This window comes from Apaloderma vittatum, unplaced genomic scaffold (assembly GCF_000703405.1).
Source record: "Apaloderma vittatum isolate BGI_N311 unplaced genomic scaffold, ASM70340v1 scaffold192, whole genome shotgun sequence".
NCBI lineage: Eukaryota > Metazoa > Chordata > Aves > Trogoniformes > Trogonidae > Apaloderma > Apaloderma vittatum.
The window spans coordinates 2,928-17,903 of NW_009702800.1; the positions used below are offsets into that span (position 1 = coordinate 2,928).

The 14,976-nt window shown below is 38.6% G+C and overlaps 1 protein-coding gene across 1 annotated transcript; it reads left to right on the plus strand.

Moving 5' to 3' along the window:
* Nucleotides 1–2,173: 2,173 nt before the first annotated feature.
* EIF3B (eukaryotic translation initiation factor 3, subunit B) lies at nucleotides 2,174–14,720 on the plus strand (the record flags this gene model as incomplete). The annotated part of the gene is made up of 18 exons (XM_009864348.1): nucleotides 2,174–2,366; nucleotides 3,788–3,907; nucleotides 3,998–4,055; nucleotides 4,678–4,806; nucleotides 5,829–5,986; nucleotides 6,313–6,444; nucleotides 6,542–6,608; nucleotides 7,175–7,221; nucleotides 8,259–8,469; nucleotides 9,044–9,116; nucleotides 9,556–9,678; nucleotides 10,190–10,268; nucleotides 11,081–11,219; nucleotides 11,865–11,990; nucleotides 12,231–12,308; nucleotides 12,809–12,917; nucleotides 13,423–13,540; nucleotides 14,085–14,720. Coding segments are annotated over 17 exons (1,946 nt in total), but the record flags the coding sequence as incomplete, so codon positions are not given.
* Between the last annotated feature and the right edge of the window lie 256 nt (nucleotides 14,721–14,976).

Below are 14,976 nucleotides of genomic sequence, written 5' to 3' on the forward strand. Positions count from 1 at the left end.
AAATGACATAACATGGAGGATTATGCCTCTAACCTCTTAAGCTTTCATTAGTTTCTAACATTAATAGTAGGTTTTCACAAATTATGGATGTTTATTATAGACGGTAGCATCTTTTAATTTTTTGTTTGTAGTTCCTACATGCATGGAGAGCATCTTTTTGAGTAATAAATACTGCAAACAGCAACGTTCTGTGAATGCTATGTAAATCGTGGTAGTGATAGCATCTGTGTATGCATAAACTTCTGTGAAGCATATGGCCCCAAATCAATGGAAAGCTCCATGTGTAACAATAACCTGTTGAAGCTTAAAGTTATAGAAGTCCAAGGCTTTTTGGCAGGTTGAAATTCAAAATAAGCTTATTTCTACGTGTCTAGAGGTGTTTCAGTGCTGTTTCTGGGCAGATTAGTTTCTAGAATTCTAGAACCAGCAAACCTTTGTAAAAATGTCTTCAAGATAGCAACATATCTAACACTTTGTTGTTGTTGTTGTTATTATTATATTTAAAATATTTCTGTGTTTGGATTTTATTTCCTAGTCTGCAAATGCTATACATAGTCTGACTCTCCAAATTTTAATTCTAATTCCAAAGTATAGAGGCATGCACATTTTTCTCTCTGGTCTGCCATTTGAGAGTGGTTCTCAAATAAGCTTAAAACTTCTTGCAGATATGCATGTGTACTTTTTCTGTTTATATGGCATGTGTGAAACTTTGCCATTGATTCCCACAGAATGTATCGTCTGCCGTTTCTAACTTTAGAACGCAATAATGCAGTTATGTTAATAAGTTGCAGAGGCATGACCAATTACAGTGTGAAATGATCAATAATAGACAAGAACTGAAGTGTATGTTTGAACAGGATATGGAAATAGTGTGGGATTTTATTCTTGGAAAGCTTTAAAAACAACCTTATGTTAAAGTTATATGAGAGATTGTTTGGGTAGCCTTGTCTTTAGCACTTCTAGTTCAATCCAGTGAGGGTTGAATCACTGACGTAGTTTTTCTGACTTTTCTTGGATCTGCAGGTTGGTGCATTTCTATAGTTAGGTAATGTTAATTTGAGGTGGGTGTTTAAATTCATACATTACCAGCGAGGGGTGGGTTGGTGGGTACAAAATAATAGAATTGACTTGAGGAACAGCGGAGAGTTAGATATGTCTAGAACTCTACCGAAAGTATGCCTAGAAGTCTAGTAGGTAAAAAAAATGCAGCACTGTTGTTGAACCTCCTAATTCTGTGCACAACTTAAAGGTGTACTTTGTACCTTTTAACTGTTTTTGTCCCAGCATGTTACACAAGCCACAACTACAGTGTCACAGTCCTTCCAAATGTTCTCCCTTCTGTGTACGGGCAGTTTGATGATGCTGTAAGCAATTTCTTCCCAGTAGAAAGAAGCTTGAAGCTGACAGTGTAGGGAGTGAACAAACCATCCCACAAGGAAGCACTCTTAAAATATGTAAGATGGTATAGGAAAGGAGAATCAGTGTAGTTGAAGAATATCCAAAATACGAAAAGGTCTATGCTTGTCTTCACTTGCTGCATGCTTAAATATGGCTTTAAGTGTCTTGTCTCAGACCTTAATTTTTGAGTTTAATTAAAGGTGTAGACAGAATGTGAGTTCTCAAACATAATTATAGTGGTGTTAAGACATGCGGCGCTTCTAATATGGCAGATAGTGCTGAATTTTGCTAAAACTAATATAATTTGGGAAGAAGGTACGTTACATTTCTCTTAATTTAGGAAGAAGGTACATGTTACATTTCTCTTTGTCAAAGTCATCCAGTTATAATTTGAGCAAGTCTGCTGGTCAGAGATTGGGTAGTAAATCTTACGGTTGTCTTCTCTCGTCAGTTTTGAGGACTTCATGAGCCAGTTCCCAAAACAAGCTAATAGTGCAAGTTTCTTTAAGAAAGGATTTCAGAGTTAGCTACCTGAAGTTTGTTAAGAAACTGCGTAATCATGCCTCTTAGCAAGGAAGTACTGTTGGAGTGTTGCGTATTCGCTTAAGTTGTTTCTGTGGTAGAACTTTCATTCACTACTAAGTTTCTTAAATTATTCTTAATTGCCTGAAGTTTGAAGTCTTCCTGTTCTCTTGCTATCACTGTTTTAGTTTTTGTCTTCCTCCTTAATGATTTAGACTGGTGCCTTAGTTTCTTGTGTATTTTTAATTTGCAGAATTACTTGGTGATGTACTGAAAGATCAGCCGCAGGAAGCGGATGGAATTGACTCGGTAATCGTTGTGGATAATGTTCCCCAAGTTGGACCGGATCGACTTGAGAAACTAAAGAATGTCATCCACAAAATATTTTCCAAGTTTGGTAAAATTATCAATGAATTTTATCCAGAAGCAGATGGGAAGACAAAAGGGTAAGTCATGACAGGATTGAAACACTGCTCTGACACTACTCTTGATTATTGATGTCAATACTTATGGGCTGATTTTTATGGTGACCTCATCATCATGCTCATCACTTTTTTTCTACCTTAGTCTGTATGATCCTGACATCTGGTCTCAGGGACAAAGAGAAATACCCAAAGGAACTGGAAAGCTTAATAGATCATTAAACTACTGGAGGAGGATTAATTATGGAAGTGGTTTGGAAGACAAATTTCTATGCAGTACTAAATGAGGTGTTATTTTTGTTAATTTTCTGCCATGGGTAATAACTAGATTAAAGATCGATTTTAGTAAAAAACATAGTAGTAGTGGATGTACTGTTTATTGCCAAATGGACTGTCAGTATTCAGCCTATAGTTGCCAGTGCTTATGCTTACATCAGTGACTCCAACTTCCTTAAGTTCAGTGAGCCCTTCCCAGGAGGGACCCTTCTCCCCCTTGGCAGCTTCTGATCCCTGCTCACAGTTAATTGCAGCATCTGAAAGTGAGAAAAAAGCTAACCAGAAATGATCAAGCCCAAAAGGGAGAGGGAAAGAAAGTTTTAGGGAGAGAAACAAGCCAGAATCAATCTGATACCCATGTGTTGCCTGATCTAGTCGAGAGGTGGCGTCCCTGCCCAAAACAGGGAGGTTGGACTAGATGATCTCTAAGGTCCCTTCCAGCCTAGGCCATTCTATGATTCTATGATATAAATATGAGGTTTTACTAAGTCTTATTACTGTGGCTAGAGTAGCTTATAGTCCTGAGTTTGGGAGGAAGAGGAACGCATTGTTTAGAAAGCATTAAAAAAATGGGTTTTCTGGAGTGGAGGGATTATTGGTTCTGTAAGGTCAAAATTATTCTATCTGTGTGTGTCTTTCTTGAGGCAGTGTTTGATAGTCTTCAGGGTACTGTTAAATCTGCTGGACTACGGGTTAGATTGTAATAATGGCAAGAAGGAAGCTGAGTTGTATTCAGTGTAATGGAAAAACAAGAGCTGTGCTTGGAGATGCCTACGACAGCAAGATTTACAGTTTCTAACCATGATCTGTCTTTCAGCTGGAACGAGCAGCATACTTAACCTGCCTGATACTAGCTCTCGTTGTTATTCTGTGCTGCACTGAACTGGCATTCATCACCTCATGTAGCCCATTTACAGAAAGGATATCAGTCTAACTTGGGTCAGGCCCGCACAGCTGAAAAGTGTGTATGTGCCTGTGGCCAAAATGGAGATTAATTGCTTTGACCCTAATTAGGGAGAAGCCAAGTTGTTTTGTAGATGCTCTATATTGAGTTCTTAGTTCCTCCCTATTGTTTCTTTTTCATTTTATTTGTTTGATTAATTTCTTTATTATTATGAGCCTGTTATACAGTCGGTGATGACTTCCTGCTTTCATTACCTTTAATGCAGATACATCTTTCTGGAGTACATGTCTCCATCTCATGCAGTGGATGCTGTGAAGAATGCAGATGGGTACAAACTGGATAAACAGCACACCTTCAGAGTCAACCTTTTTACAGACTTTGACAAGTGAGTGCAGCTGTCACGTTTGTCTGTAGATTTTGTGATTCTAATCAAGAGTGCCTGTGCAGAGTGTAACCCATCAAATTGCTCTTTCAGGTACATGACAATCAGTGATGAATGGGAAATTCCTGAGAAACAACCATTTAAGGATTTGGTAAGGAGGTTTTTGAAAAGTAGAAAGAGTATCCGGCATAATATGAAATTACTGCTTTGTTGCTGGAGTGTTCAAACGATGTGTTACTAGTATCATTATAAGTTGCATCAGTGATTGCGTGTTCCTGTTCCATTGTTCTTACTGTCATGAAGTGACAGGAACAACTTAGTGGTTCTGCTTAGTAGCTCCAAATAGGCTAAAACCAAAGAGTAAGTAATGATTTTGCACAAGTTATTTAAAAGTAGGCTTTTGAAAGCATGATGTAATATTTTTAAATGTTTGAGGCAAACTTCTGTGTCTGTTACCACTTGCTTTGTAAAAAGTCCTGTGGAGGAAGAAAACTTTTTCTTAAAACCCACTTAAGTTATTTTAAGCAAGAAGTGTTAAACTTCATCAAATGACCTTCGAAGGTCCATTTTTTTTTTTTTATGATCCGTTTTCTTAGCTTCCAGTAGTTTGTATTACTTAATTTCACTTTAGAAGTTGTTTTGCAATGATGAGACTCCAAAGTTTCACACTTTGTGTAACACCAACTTCCATGTACTAGGTAGATACTGATTTGGGGAACTTGTCATCTTAGCCTTTGACTCACTAATAATCTTCTTGCTTCTGTTTTTCTTAGGGGAATCTCCGATACTGGTTGGAAGATCCTGATTGTAGGGATCAGTACAGTGTGATCTTTGAGTCAGGAGACCGGACCTCCATTTTTTGGAATGATATCAAGGAACCTGTTCAAATTGAGGACAGAGCAGTGAGTGTCCTGGCAGTGCTGTGTATTGTAGATAGACTGTCAGTCTCATTCGTTTTATGACATTCCAGTTTTGGGTTTTTCCTGGTTGGTTTGTTTTTTAAAAAAAGATATTTTTTCCCTGTTGCTGAAACACCTTTTTCTTCCTTTTCGAGAGGAATGTTGAATTACATCTTTTAGAATTAGACTTAGCTGATAAATAGAACAAATGTGGAGTTAACTTGTTTGTGGTGGTTTTGTGTTTTGTTTGTTTGGGTTGTTTTTTTTTTTTTTAAACTGATCCATGATGCTTATTAGTTTCCTTCATCTGTATATTATAGGTGATTCAGAAAGACCTGAAAATGCAAAGTCATAGTTTCAGGAGTACTATTCGTTAGAGCTGAGTATGTGCTTAAGCACGCTGCTTCTGATCACTTTTTGCTTTTTTGCTGACCGCAGAGGTGTGTGCTAAAGAGGAATAGCTGGTTTGGTAATAGTGTATAAAAAGGAGAGTTAGTGTGCCTGTCTGCTGCAGGCAGTTCACTTGCTGAGAACTGTTGGTACCCAGAAGCATTTTCCTTAATAACTACTATGCATTAGAGTAGAAAGAAGGTGGCTCTGGGATGACGAGTAATTTTCTCATCACCATGGTCTCTGGCTGTGGTCTGTATTGTGGAAACCTCGCTTACTTAGCTGAAGATCGAGAGCTGTATTCTTAAGAAATGTGAAATACTAACTTCTTTCTCTACCTGAGATGAAAAACAACAAAGAAACTCAACCCTGCTAGGTGGGTTTGTTACTACACAAAGGTTGTCACTGTACCTAGAAAGTGTTTTTATTGATCGGTAAATTGAAAAGGTCTCAACTGACAGTTTTCAACCTGATGCATAAGTACTGTGCATTATGTGTGTAGAGTTAAGCTCCACAACCAGTCCAAGGTATTGCTTATTCAGAGATCTTCTCCTAGTAATTGGACTTGCAAAATAGGATGCTACAAGCCACAAGCCACACATTAATCCTCCCCCCCCCTTTTTTTTTTAATCCAGCGGTGGACAGAAACATATGTACGTTGGTCACCAAAGGGAACCTACTTGGCTACGTTCCACCAGAGAGGCATTGCGCTTTGGGGTGGAGAGAAATTCAAGCAGATTCAAAGGTTTAGTCACCAGGGAGTGCAGCTTATTGACTTCTCGCCCTGTGAAAGGTACAGAGTATGACCTTGGTTTTGGCTAAGGGGGCAAAAGCATGAAGCACTTGTGTTCTGGCTGCCGTGCTTTGAAATCTCATGTGATTGAGGCCCTTCATTCTCCTTGTCCTTCAGAAGTGCTGCTTTTCATGCATAAATCTTTCTTCGAATGAGTGAAACTGCCTGAGTTTTCTTTGACTTCAGGAAGGATACTTAACATAATGGACTAGATGATCTTCAGATGTCCTTTCAGACATGTATTTAGGTATTATTTAGAGGAAAGCCTGCTTGTACTGACATGTTAGATTAAGTTTTGATAGTGAAATTGCTTATTTCTTTTGTAGGTATTTAGTGACCTTCAGCCCTTTGATGGACACGCAAGATGACCCTCAGGCTATTATCATCTGGGATATTCTGACTGGGCAAAAGAAGCGAGGATTCCACTGTGAAAACTCGGCTCACTGGCCTATTTTTAAGTAGGTTGAGAAACAGAATTAGAGAGAACTAGTCCCAGACTTCATTTAATAAAAAGACAGTTACTATCTAATATTTTCTTAATTATTATTTGATTAGATGGAGTCATGATGGTAAATTCTTTGCTCGAATGACTTCAGATACCCTCAGCATCTATGAAACACCTGTAAGTTCTTGGATTTTTTGGGTTTTTTTGCATAACACCTACTGCATTACATGTCAGTCTTTCCCATAGTATCTATTGTAAAGGATGCATTTTAACAGTACACTCTAGAGCTGAGCTTGAAAGGAGAGAAATCCATTTGTTCTTGTCTTGTTCTTTCCTGGGTGATAAACTTCAGCTGAGTCTTGACAGTAAATTTCCCACCATGCTTCTAAGACTAGACAGCTCAATGTACTGCTTAGAGTCAGTAGCATCAAGGTTATGTGATGCCTCTCAGCTCTGAGCTGAGGAGTGCCAAAGTGCTCGAAATGCACTATAAATTGCGGCCTGATCTTGTCTGGTTTGTTTTTTCGTTATAATTCAGGCTGCTGCAGTCACTAATTCTGTACAGCAATTTTAATTTTCCTTGTAATTATAGTATAGGTAGGTTCATAAGTGAAAAATAGGGATGCAAGATCTCTGAAAATTGTGCACGCTTTCCTAGTCTGTGCTGTAATAATACAAGTAAAAGGTGGATATGTAAATACAGGAATGTTACTAACTTGAAAATTCACACCTTTCTCTTTTAGTCTATGGGTTTGTTGGACAAAAAAAGCTTGAAGATCACTGGGATAAGGTGAGTGACCCTTTGTAAGGACAACTTTCTTGAGTTGGAATCTTGACGTCTGAGGCCTTGTTATCGTGAGAAGGGCAAATGGCCTCAGTTACTGAAGCAGTCAAATAAGACAAACTGACAAAAAGGAATGGAAAATTCTTCTGTTTATTGATGCCCACAGTTCACGGCGTGGATACTTTGAAATGGTCTTTGTGGTACTGCGTGATCCAGGGTCTAGGTTGAGAGTCCTGTTCCTTGTCTACAGAAGCAAAGCGGAATGCAGTCTGTTAGACAGTGTCTCCCTGATGAGATTTGTCTGCTGGCTCAAACGGCGTGCTGTGTGCTGCCTGCTGGCAAGGCACGGGCTGGGCTTCGTGCGTGTCTGCACAATAGACTCTGACTCCTGTGAGAGTTCTTGAGATCCCTCCCTGCAAAACAACGAGAAAATTAAATGTACCCAGGTGCAAGAAGATTGTCTCCAGTATAATTTAATAGGGGTTTTTTTGCTCATTTGTTTAGTCAGCCTGTTTCATAGATCCTTGGCAGTTACGCTGGCTATAACGGCTATTCTTTAGCGAAGTGGGCTGTTTTGATAACATTGGTCATAGAGCAAGTTTAAATAGCAGCTTAAATAGCTGTTTTGGTGTGATATGTGTAGGGTTATTAAATTGCCCTCAGTTACTTATCTGTATGAGTCTTTATTGTTGAGAGTTGATTTTATTTTATTTTTTTTGCAACACTCAGATACAATGATGAAAATGGTTTCTGCTTGTAATATCTCTACCTAAAAATTACAATGGCCTATTTTTAACTTTCTTCCTGTAGAGATTTCTCATGGTCTCCAGGTGGTAACATAATTGCTTTCTGGGTCTGTTTTGGTGTGATATGTGTAGGGTTATTAAATTGCCCTCAGTTACTTACCTGTATCAGTCTTTATTGTTGAGAGTTGATTTTATTTTTTTTTTTGCAACACTCAGATACAATGATGAAAATGGTTTCTGCTTGTAATATCTCTACCTAAAAATTACAATGGCCTATTTTTAACTTTCTTCCTGTAGAGATTTCTCATGGTCTCCAGGTGGTAACATAATTGCTTTCTGGGTGCCTGAGGATAAAGACATCCCAGCAAGAGTGACTTTGATGCAGCTGCCTTCTAGACAAGAAATCCGTGTACGGAATTTGTTCAATGTTGTAGATTGTAAACTACACTGGCAGAAGAACGGGGATTACTTGTGTGTGAAAGTAGACAGGACTCCCAAAGGCACACAGGTACGTTCATTCTGATCATATCAATACAAATCGTTTGTATCTCATGCTGACACCTCATTTTCTTACAGTACTGTCTTTTAATAGATGCAGTATGAATTTTACGATGTCAAAGCTATTTTTTGTTTTTCCATTTGAATTCGAGGCATGTGCAAAGCAAAACATATGTAACATTTGTGTCTGAGATTTGCTTTGACTTAGTGGCATCCTGCACTTGGGCGAGAGCTGCATGCCTTGCTCTTTTCCTACTCACTGTTCAGGAGTTGTTGAACAACCCGTAGGTCATGCTGCACAATGTGCCAAGTGTTTATCTGTCCTAATTGAATTTCTTAACAGTCTGAAAGGAAACAAAATGCCTTTGTACAATTCTTCAGTTATTTTTTTATCAGAACAGAAAAATTTAGAAGGTGTTTGGTAGCAAGGCATGCTGTATCTATCTGTTTTCATTAACGAAACAAATCTGTCTTACTCTGCATTTTAACAGGCTAGTTGTGTAGCTATCCTTCTTTGCCTAGAGATAAAATTATTTGCTCTGCTGCTTCTGTGCTAGATAATGAACTTATCTTGGCCTTTACAGGGAGTAGTGACCAACTTTGAAATATTTCGAATGAGAGAAAAACAGGTGCCAGTGGATGTGGTGGAGATGAAAGGTAATGCCAAATATTTCCTTACTTTTGATCGTTACCTTTTTTTGAGTAGACACGTGTTTCTGAGAAATTCCTGTCAAGGTGTGATGGAATTAGGAAGTTAACTCTTCTGATAGGAGCTACAGTACTCGCGTTGCAGGGCGTCTCATGTAAAAATGAGAAATAAAAACTGTTGTTGCTATTTATGCTTGTGACTGACTTGAAAAATGACAGAATTTTGTAGAAGATAGGAGACTTTAAAGCTATTGTTTGACTGAAACGCTGCTGTAACTCCTTGCATTTGCCTCATCAACCTGTGTTTTAAAAGACACTCTATATGGCAAAGCCTGTTAACTGATGGGTTCCCTCTCTTCAGCATCTTGATTTGCATTGGTAACTGCTTGAAATCAAAGCTTTGTATTTTCTGTACATTTGACAGTTTTTACCCCTTTGTCTGTTACAGAAAGTATCATAGCCTTTGCGTGGGAACCAAATGGAAGCAAGTTTGCTGTGTTGCATGGAGAAACTCCACGAATTTCAGTTTCCTTTTACCATGTTAAAAACAATGGGAAAATAGAACTCATAAGTAAGTGACCGAAAAACAAGTGAAAGTGCAAATACTTAACATTTTACAGGGCAACAGATGCAGTAAACTCAAAATTGTGGCTGTTTGTGTTGGATAGTATGACGACAGTTGCTGTGTCTGACATTGTATTCTAGAAATCTAATTTTCTGGTTACAGCTAAACTGTTTTCACTTTTAATCAGCCTGGGGTCTGGAAATAAAAGGCCTACAAGTCAGAAGAATTTTGTGCCCTTGGGAAGCTCATGTGAGGCAGTAGCACAGATTTGGCTCACTTTAGATAGATTTTATTCCCAAGTTGGATGTAGGGGTCTTCTAATCTCCTTTGTTGTCTTCTGCTAGCTTTGGATGGTCCTGCTCGGTTTTGTCTTCAAAGTGTAGAGCTAAGGGCTGTTGTGAGGACTTGTTTGCAGAGGTCAGAAATGCCTTTTGAGGAGTGGGTGGAGAGGACTGCTTGTGAGCTAATTGATGGCATCAGATTGAGATCTTTTTCTGAATGTGTTGTTTCTTTCCAGAAACGTTTGACAAACAGCAGGCAAACACGATATTCTGGAGTCCTCAAGGGCAATTTGTAGTGTTGGCTGGCCTCAGAAGGTGGGTATTGCACAGGTTACTGAACACATTGGATTTGAAGAGGAAAAAGGTGAAAGTGTCTCAAGAAGTGTTTGGTATCTCCATTAACGTTACATGACTGTATAATCCCGATACAGCTTTGCAAAAGCAGACAAATAGGAAATAAAATTTTATGATGTTGTTTAGTCCTTTGTAACTTTTACTTGTTGTTCTTGTCACATCAAATGAAGAACACGTTTTTCATCAGAAAAGTGGATATTTAGAAACACTTTTCTAGCTGTTTAAGTTAAATACTAATTCTCAACTAATCCAGTTTGCCCTCTGTGTATGACTCTTATGCATTTGTTATTGATATAGCCTTGTGCCCCCTTGTGGGCCATAGCTCTTAAAGACAAAGGTGTTTTCTAAAAGAGCTATCAAGAAAGTTTCACACTTTATTAACCGCTTGAGTATTATTTGCCTTTATGTGCTCTCCCATAAGTGCTACTGTTCATCTTAGAAATCCAATTTTTTTTCCGCAGTCTTGTCTTCACTACTTAAATATATTTAAACGTATGGTGGTTAAACTTTGGTTGTAACTTGCATATAGTAAAAAAATGGATTAAGGATCAGTGAACATAGAAACAAAAGTGTCATTCTTACTTGGATTTCTTTTTGTATTGATTGCGTGGCTTTCTGCTCACAGACACTGGCATTGGCTGTCGCTTGGTTGCTGTGAAAATTTATCTTTGTAGTGAGGAGTTCTAAAACTGCAGCTTGTGAAGTGGTTTTTTTAAAAAAAAAAAGCTATACTGTGTGTGAAACAATCTGTCTTGGCTTTTTTGTCTTTGCAGCATGAATGGTGCCTTAGCGTTTGTCGATACATCTGACTGCACCATGATGAATATTGCTGAGCACTATACAGCTTCAGATGTGGAATGGGATCCTACAGGCAGATACATTGTGACTTCTGTGTCTTGGTGGAGCCATAAGGTACTGATGTTTTCGTTTGTTTGTTTCCTTGTTTTTGCCCTCTGTTCTTTCAGAGGTATTGGAAAGGGCAGTTGGTTAGGAAGAGAAAGTGACCACCTGCCACTAGTCTTATGAGTTAAAACCTGCAGTGTAGTTTTATATGTTAACCCTAACACCTTAACCTTAGGCCTGGGCTAACTTTAAGACCAGTAGCTTTACTGGTTATCCAAAATAAGTTCTAGAAGGACAGTTCATGAGTCTAAATTGAGTGTCCTTTTTCTGAATATTTGTTATGTTCTTACCAGTTTGAAACTTGATATCTTTGTCCACACGGAACAGCAGGATTTACTGCCCTGTCCTTACTTTTGCATGGCTCCAGTCCTTGCACTGTAATCCTCTTCAAGTAGTGAATCTGAGTCTTAAGAATATGGTAGAAGGGCAGGCTTAGTTTCAAACTGTTGTAATACTCCAGAAAGTAACTTCTTGCAAAGCTTCAGTGGAACAAATAATTTGCTGAGGAGTATGACTCGTGCAAGGAATAAAAAGAGCACTCTGGTTCCGTTGACTAATGGTGCTGAATTTATAAAAAAAACCCTTAAGACATGGAGCGAGAACTACAGTGTTTAGTTAGTTTATCGTGACTGAAATGGTGCACTGCTCTTTTAGGTGGACAATGCGTATTGGTTATGGACCTTCCAAGGCCGTCTTCTTCAGAAAAACAATAAAGACAGGTTCTGCCAGCTTCTCTGGAGACCGCGACCAGCCACCTTGCTCAGCGAAGATCAGATAAAGGTAGCGTATTCCACTGACTTTCTGCTGACGTTGATTTGGTGTAAAAGCATACGTGGTTTACTCCCTGTTTTTTACACAGAAGTGAATTTAACTGTCCAAACCTCACCAATTGCATACAGAAGCATTTACATGATATGTAAGCATAGCCTGCCTAGCTCTGCCAAAAGAGTTCTTACAGAATATGATGGTTGTGATTACTGGTCTGATATCCTAGTTGAAATAAAATTTCCTGTTCTACAGCAAATTAAGAAGGACCTGAAGAAATACTCCAAGATATTTGAGCAGAAGGATCGTCTGAGCCAGTCCAAAGCTTCAAAGGCAAGACACTTTTGGAATATAATAATGTAGAAGAAGCTCTAGTAACCTGTCCTTAGTTATTTTGCAATGGTGATATGCAAGTTAATCTTTTTCTATAACAAACATTTGTATTAATTTGAACCCAGATGGTTAGTGTTAGTTCCAGTAGGTAGTTCAGACAGATGCAGCTGAACTGTGAAGTTAAACAGTAATGAATCTGCAGATAAACAGTAATGAATCTGCAGAGGCACCAGTGTTGCCGCATGAAGCAAAGGTGGTAAAATTTTGGGGTTCTGGCGAGCTGCTGCATTAGCTAGTCTTTAAATTAAAAAAAATAAAAATAAAAACTAAACAAAAAAGTCTCACCAAAACAACTTTTTGATTACGTAAGAGATCTTTTTTCTTTAGTTTAAGTCAGTAGAAAGTACATTCGTGTGAAAAATGTTTGACTTGCTAACACATGCATTGCATCTGGATTTGATTTATTGGGAACATTTAACGACCTCTTCCTGCCTCTGTAGGAGCTAGTGGAAAGGAGACGTACAATGATGGAAGAGTTCAGAAAGTACCGCAAGATGGCACAAGAGCTGTACATGGAGCAGAGGAATGAGCGTTTAGAGCTTCGAGGAGGTAAGTCACATATCCTACTTGTAAAAACTTGCTACTTAATAACTGCTGCCTATTACCAAATAACTACCCCATTCTGGGGATTCCTCCACTGCTTACTCCGTGTCCTGCCAAAGCAGTTTGTTGGTACTCTTTATTCTGAATTGCAACAGGAATTTTTTTTTTAATAGGAGAAAGCTCCAATATGGCTGATAGCTAGAGTTTGTTAGATTTTGTTATCTGTGTTTTTCCTCCCCTCTTTATGCTTCAAGACAAGCATTGGCTTGACCTTGGGATAAGACTGTGAAGAGATTTGGGTGATACATTTAACCAGAAAATCCACTGAAGCCCTGTGGTGGGAGGCAGTTGGTTGGCATTTAATTTGTCTGGCATGTACTGGTTATGATCTGAAGCACCAAATAGCTCTTATTTCACTGCTGGCTTTAAGGGCGGTTTCTGTAAAGAGCATCAAATCTTCCTGTTGCTGCCTCGTTTGGTGCATTCAGTGTTAATGTGCTTTCTATTCCAGGGGTGGACACAGATGAGCTGGACAGCAATGTTGATGACTGGGAGGAGGAGACTGTTGAATTTTTTATCAATGAAGAAATTATTACCCTTGCAGAACCAGAGTAATTAATAAAACTGTGGTAAGATAGCATTACCTCTTGGTAGAGAGAAACTTTTTCTGTTAGCTATTGCTGTATATTCAATAATTTGCTTGAGAAAGTTAGGTCTGTTCGCATAAGTGAATGTGTTTGAGTTAGTTTGTGTTTCCCCTGCACCTAGAGGGGGGAAGAAAGTTTTTTATATATTTGTATGTTGAAAATAGAGACTACTTTCAGCCCCAGCTGTAGGAAATGTCCCTTAGGGAGTTAGGCATTGTTGTATGGGGAGGGAAAAGACACTTTGATAGTGAAGGTAGTTGCATAGGATTTAATGTGGAATGTGTTCCTGCTCTGGAATAGCCTTGATAACTTTGTACTTGGATCTGGCATATCTGTGGCCCATACGTGGGAGACCTTGTTATGGAAGGAAGAGGCAGAGAAGCTGCTTAGTGTCCTGATTTAAACAAACACCAATTTCAGAACAGGTGAAATGCATACTTGTGTAGCTTTTTTAGCAGCTGTGGTGAGGTTGAGCTGCTTGTGTAAAAGCACAATAACTAACTTGCCTCTTTTTCCTTTTCTGCAGCACCACCATATCTTGTGCTGAAAAGAAGTTTGTTTTCGGAAAGCCTACATCAACTTTGGAAGTTTTAATCCATATTCTTACACTCTGGAAGGGTGGATGCACCAGATTTTCTCCATTCTAACACATTGTAGTGCCTTTAAAGTCTTGCTGCTTTCTGCAGTGAGATACTGGAAAGGCACTGCTTTTAAATTTTTTTATTTTTTTTTTTTTTAGGATTTGATTTATTTTTTTTTTTCCCTTTTTAAATCCACTACTAACAGTATTTACTTCCTGACTCAGTACTTACCAACTGGCAGATTTTGACTATTGCCAGTGTGGTGAGATTCATCAGTGCACCTCTGTCTTACACACATGCACGATGTTTCTGTTTCAGGACTCTTTCTATGTCCCAAGTGCATGGACAGGTGTTCATTTTGTTTGGGGAAAAGTCAACAGAACCGTTTTCCGTATGATGTGTTTTAGTGTGCTGAAGCAGCACTACAGTGGGCTATATCCTCCTCCTTTCAGATTGTGAAAGGATGTCTCCCTCAGAGAGCTGAATATGGAAATAAAAGCAGACCTATATGAAAACCAGGCTGGCTACGTGTTGTTTGTAGGGAATCTTTCCCTCAATGATGCAAGTCAAACATACCCACAGTAATAAGAGTGTGTTTGCTATATTGGCTGTATGGTTCCTTTTGGATTTTTTTTTTTTTAACCTGAGTTCCTCATGGCTCTTCTGGTTTTATGCTGTGGTTTGTTTGGTTTTTTTTACAGCAGTGGTACAGCTCATTATAATATCTGACAACTTGACCTGTTCATTGTAGTGGAGTGAGTAGAAAATCAGTGGATTTCTTAAACCATTTGCAAACTGATGCTAGCCTCAGGGAATTACTGGATTAGTCTTAAGTCT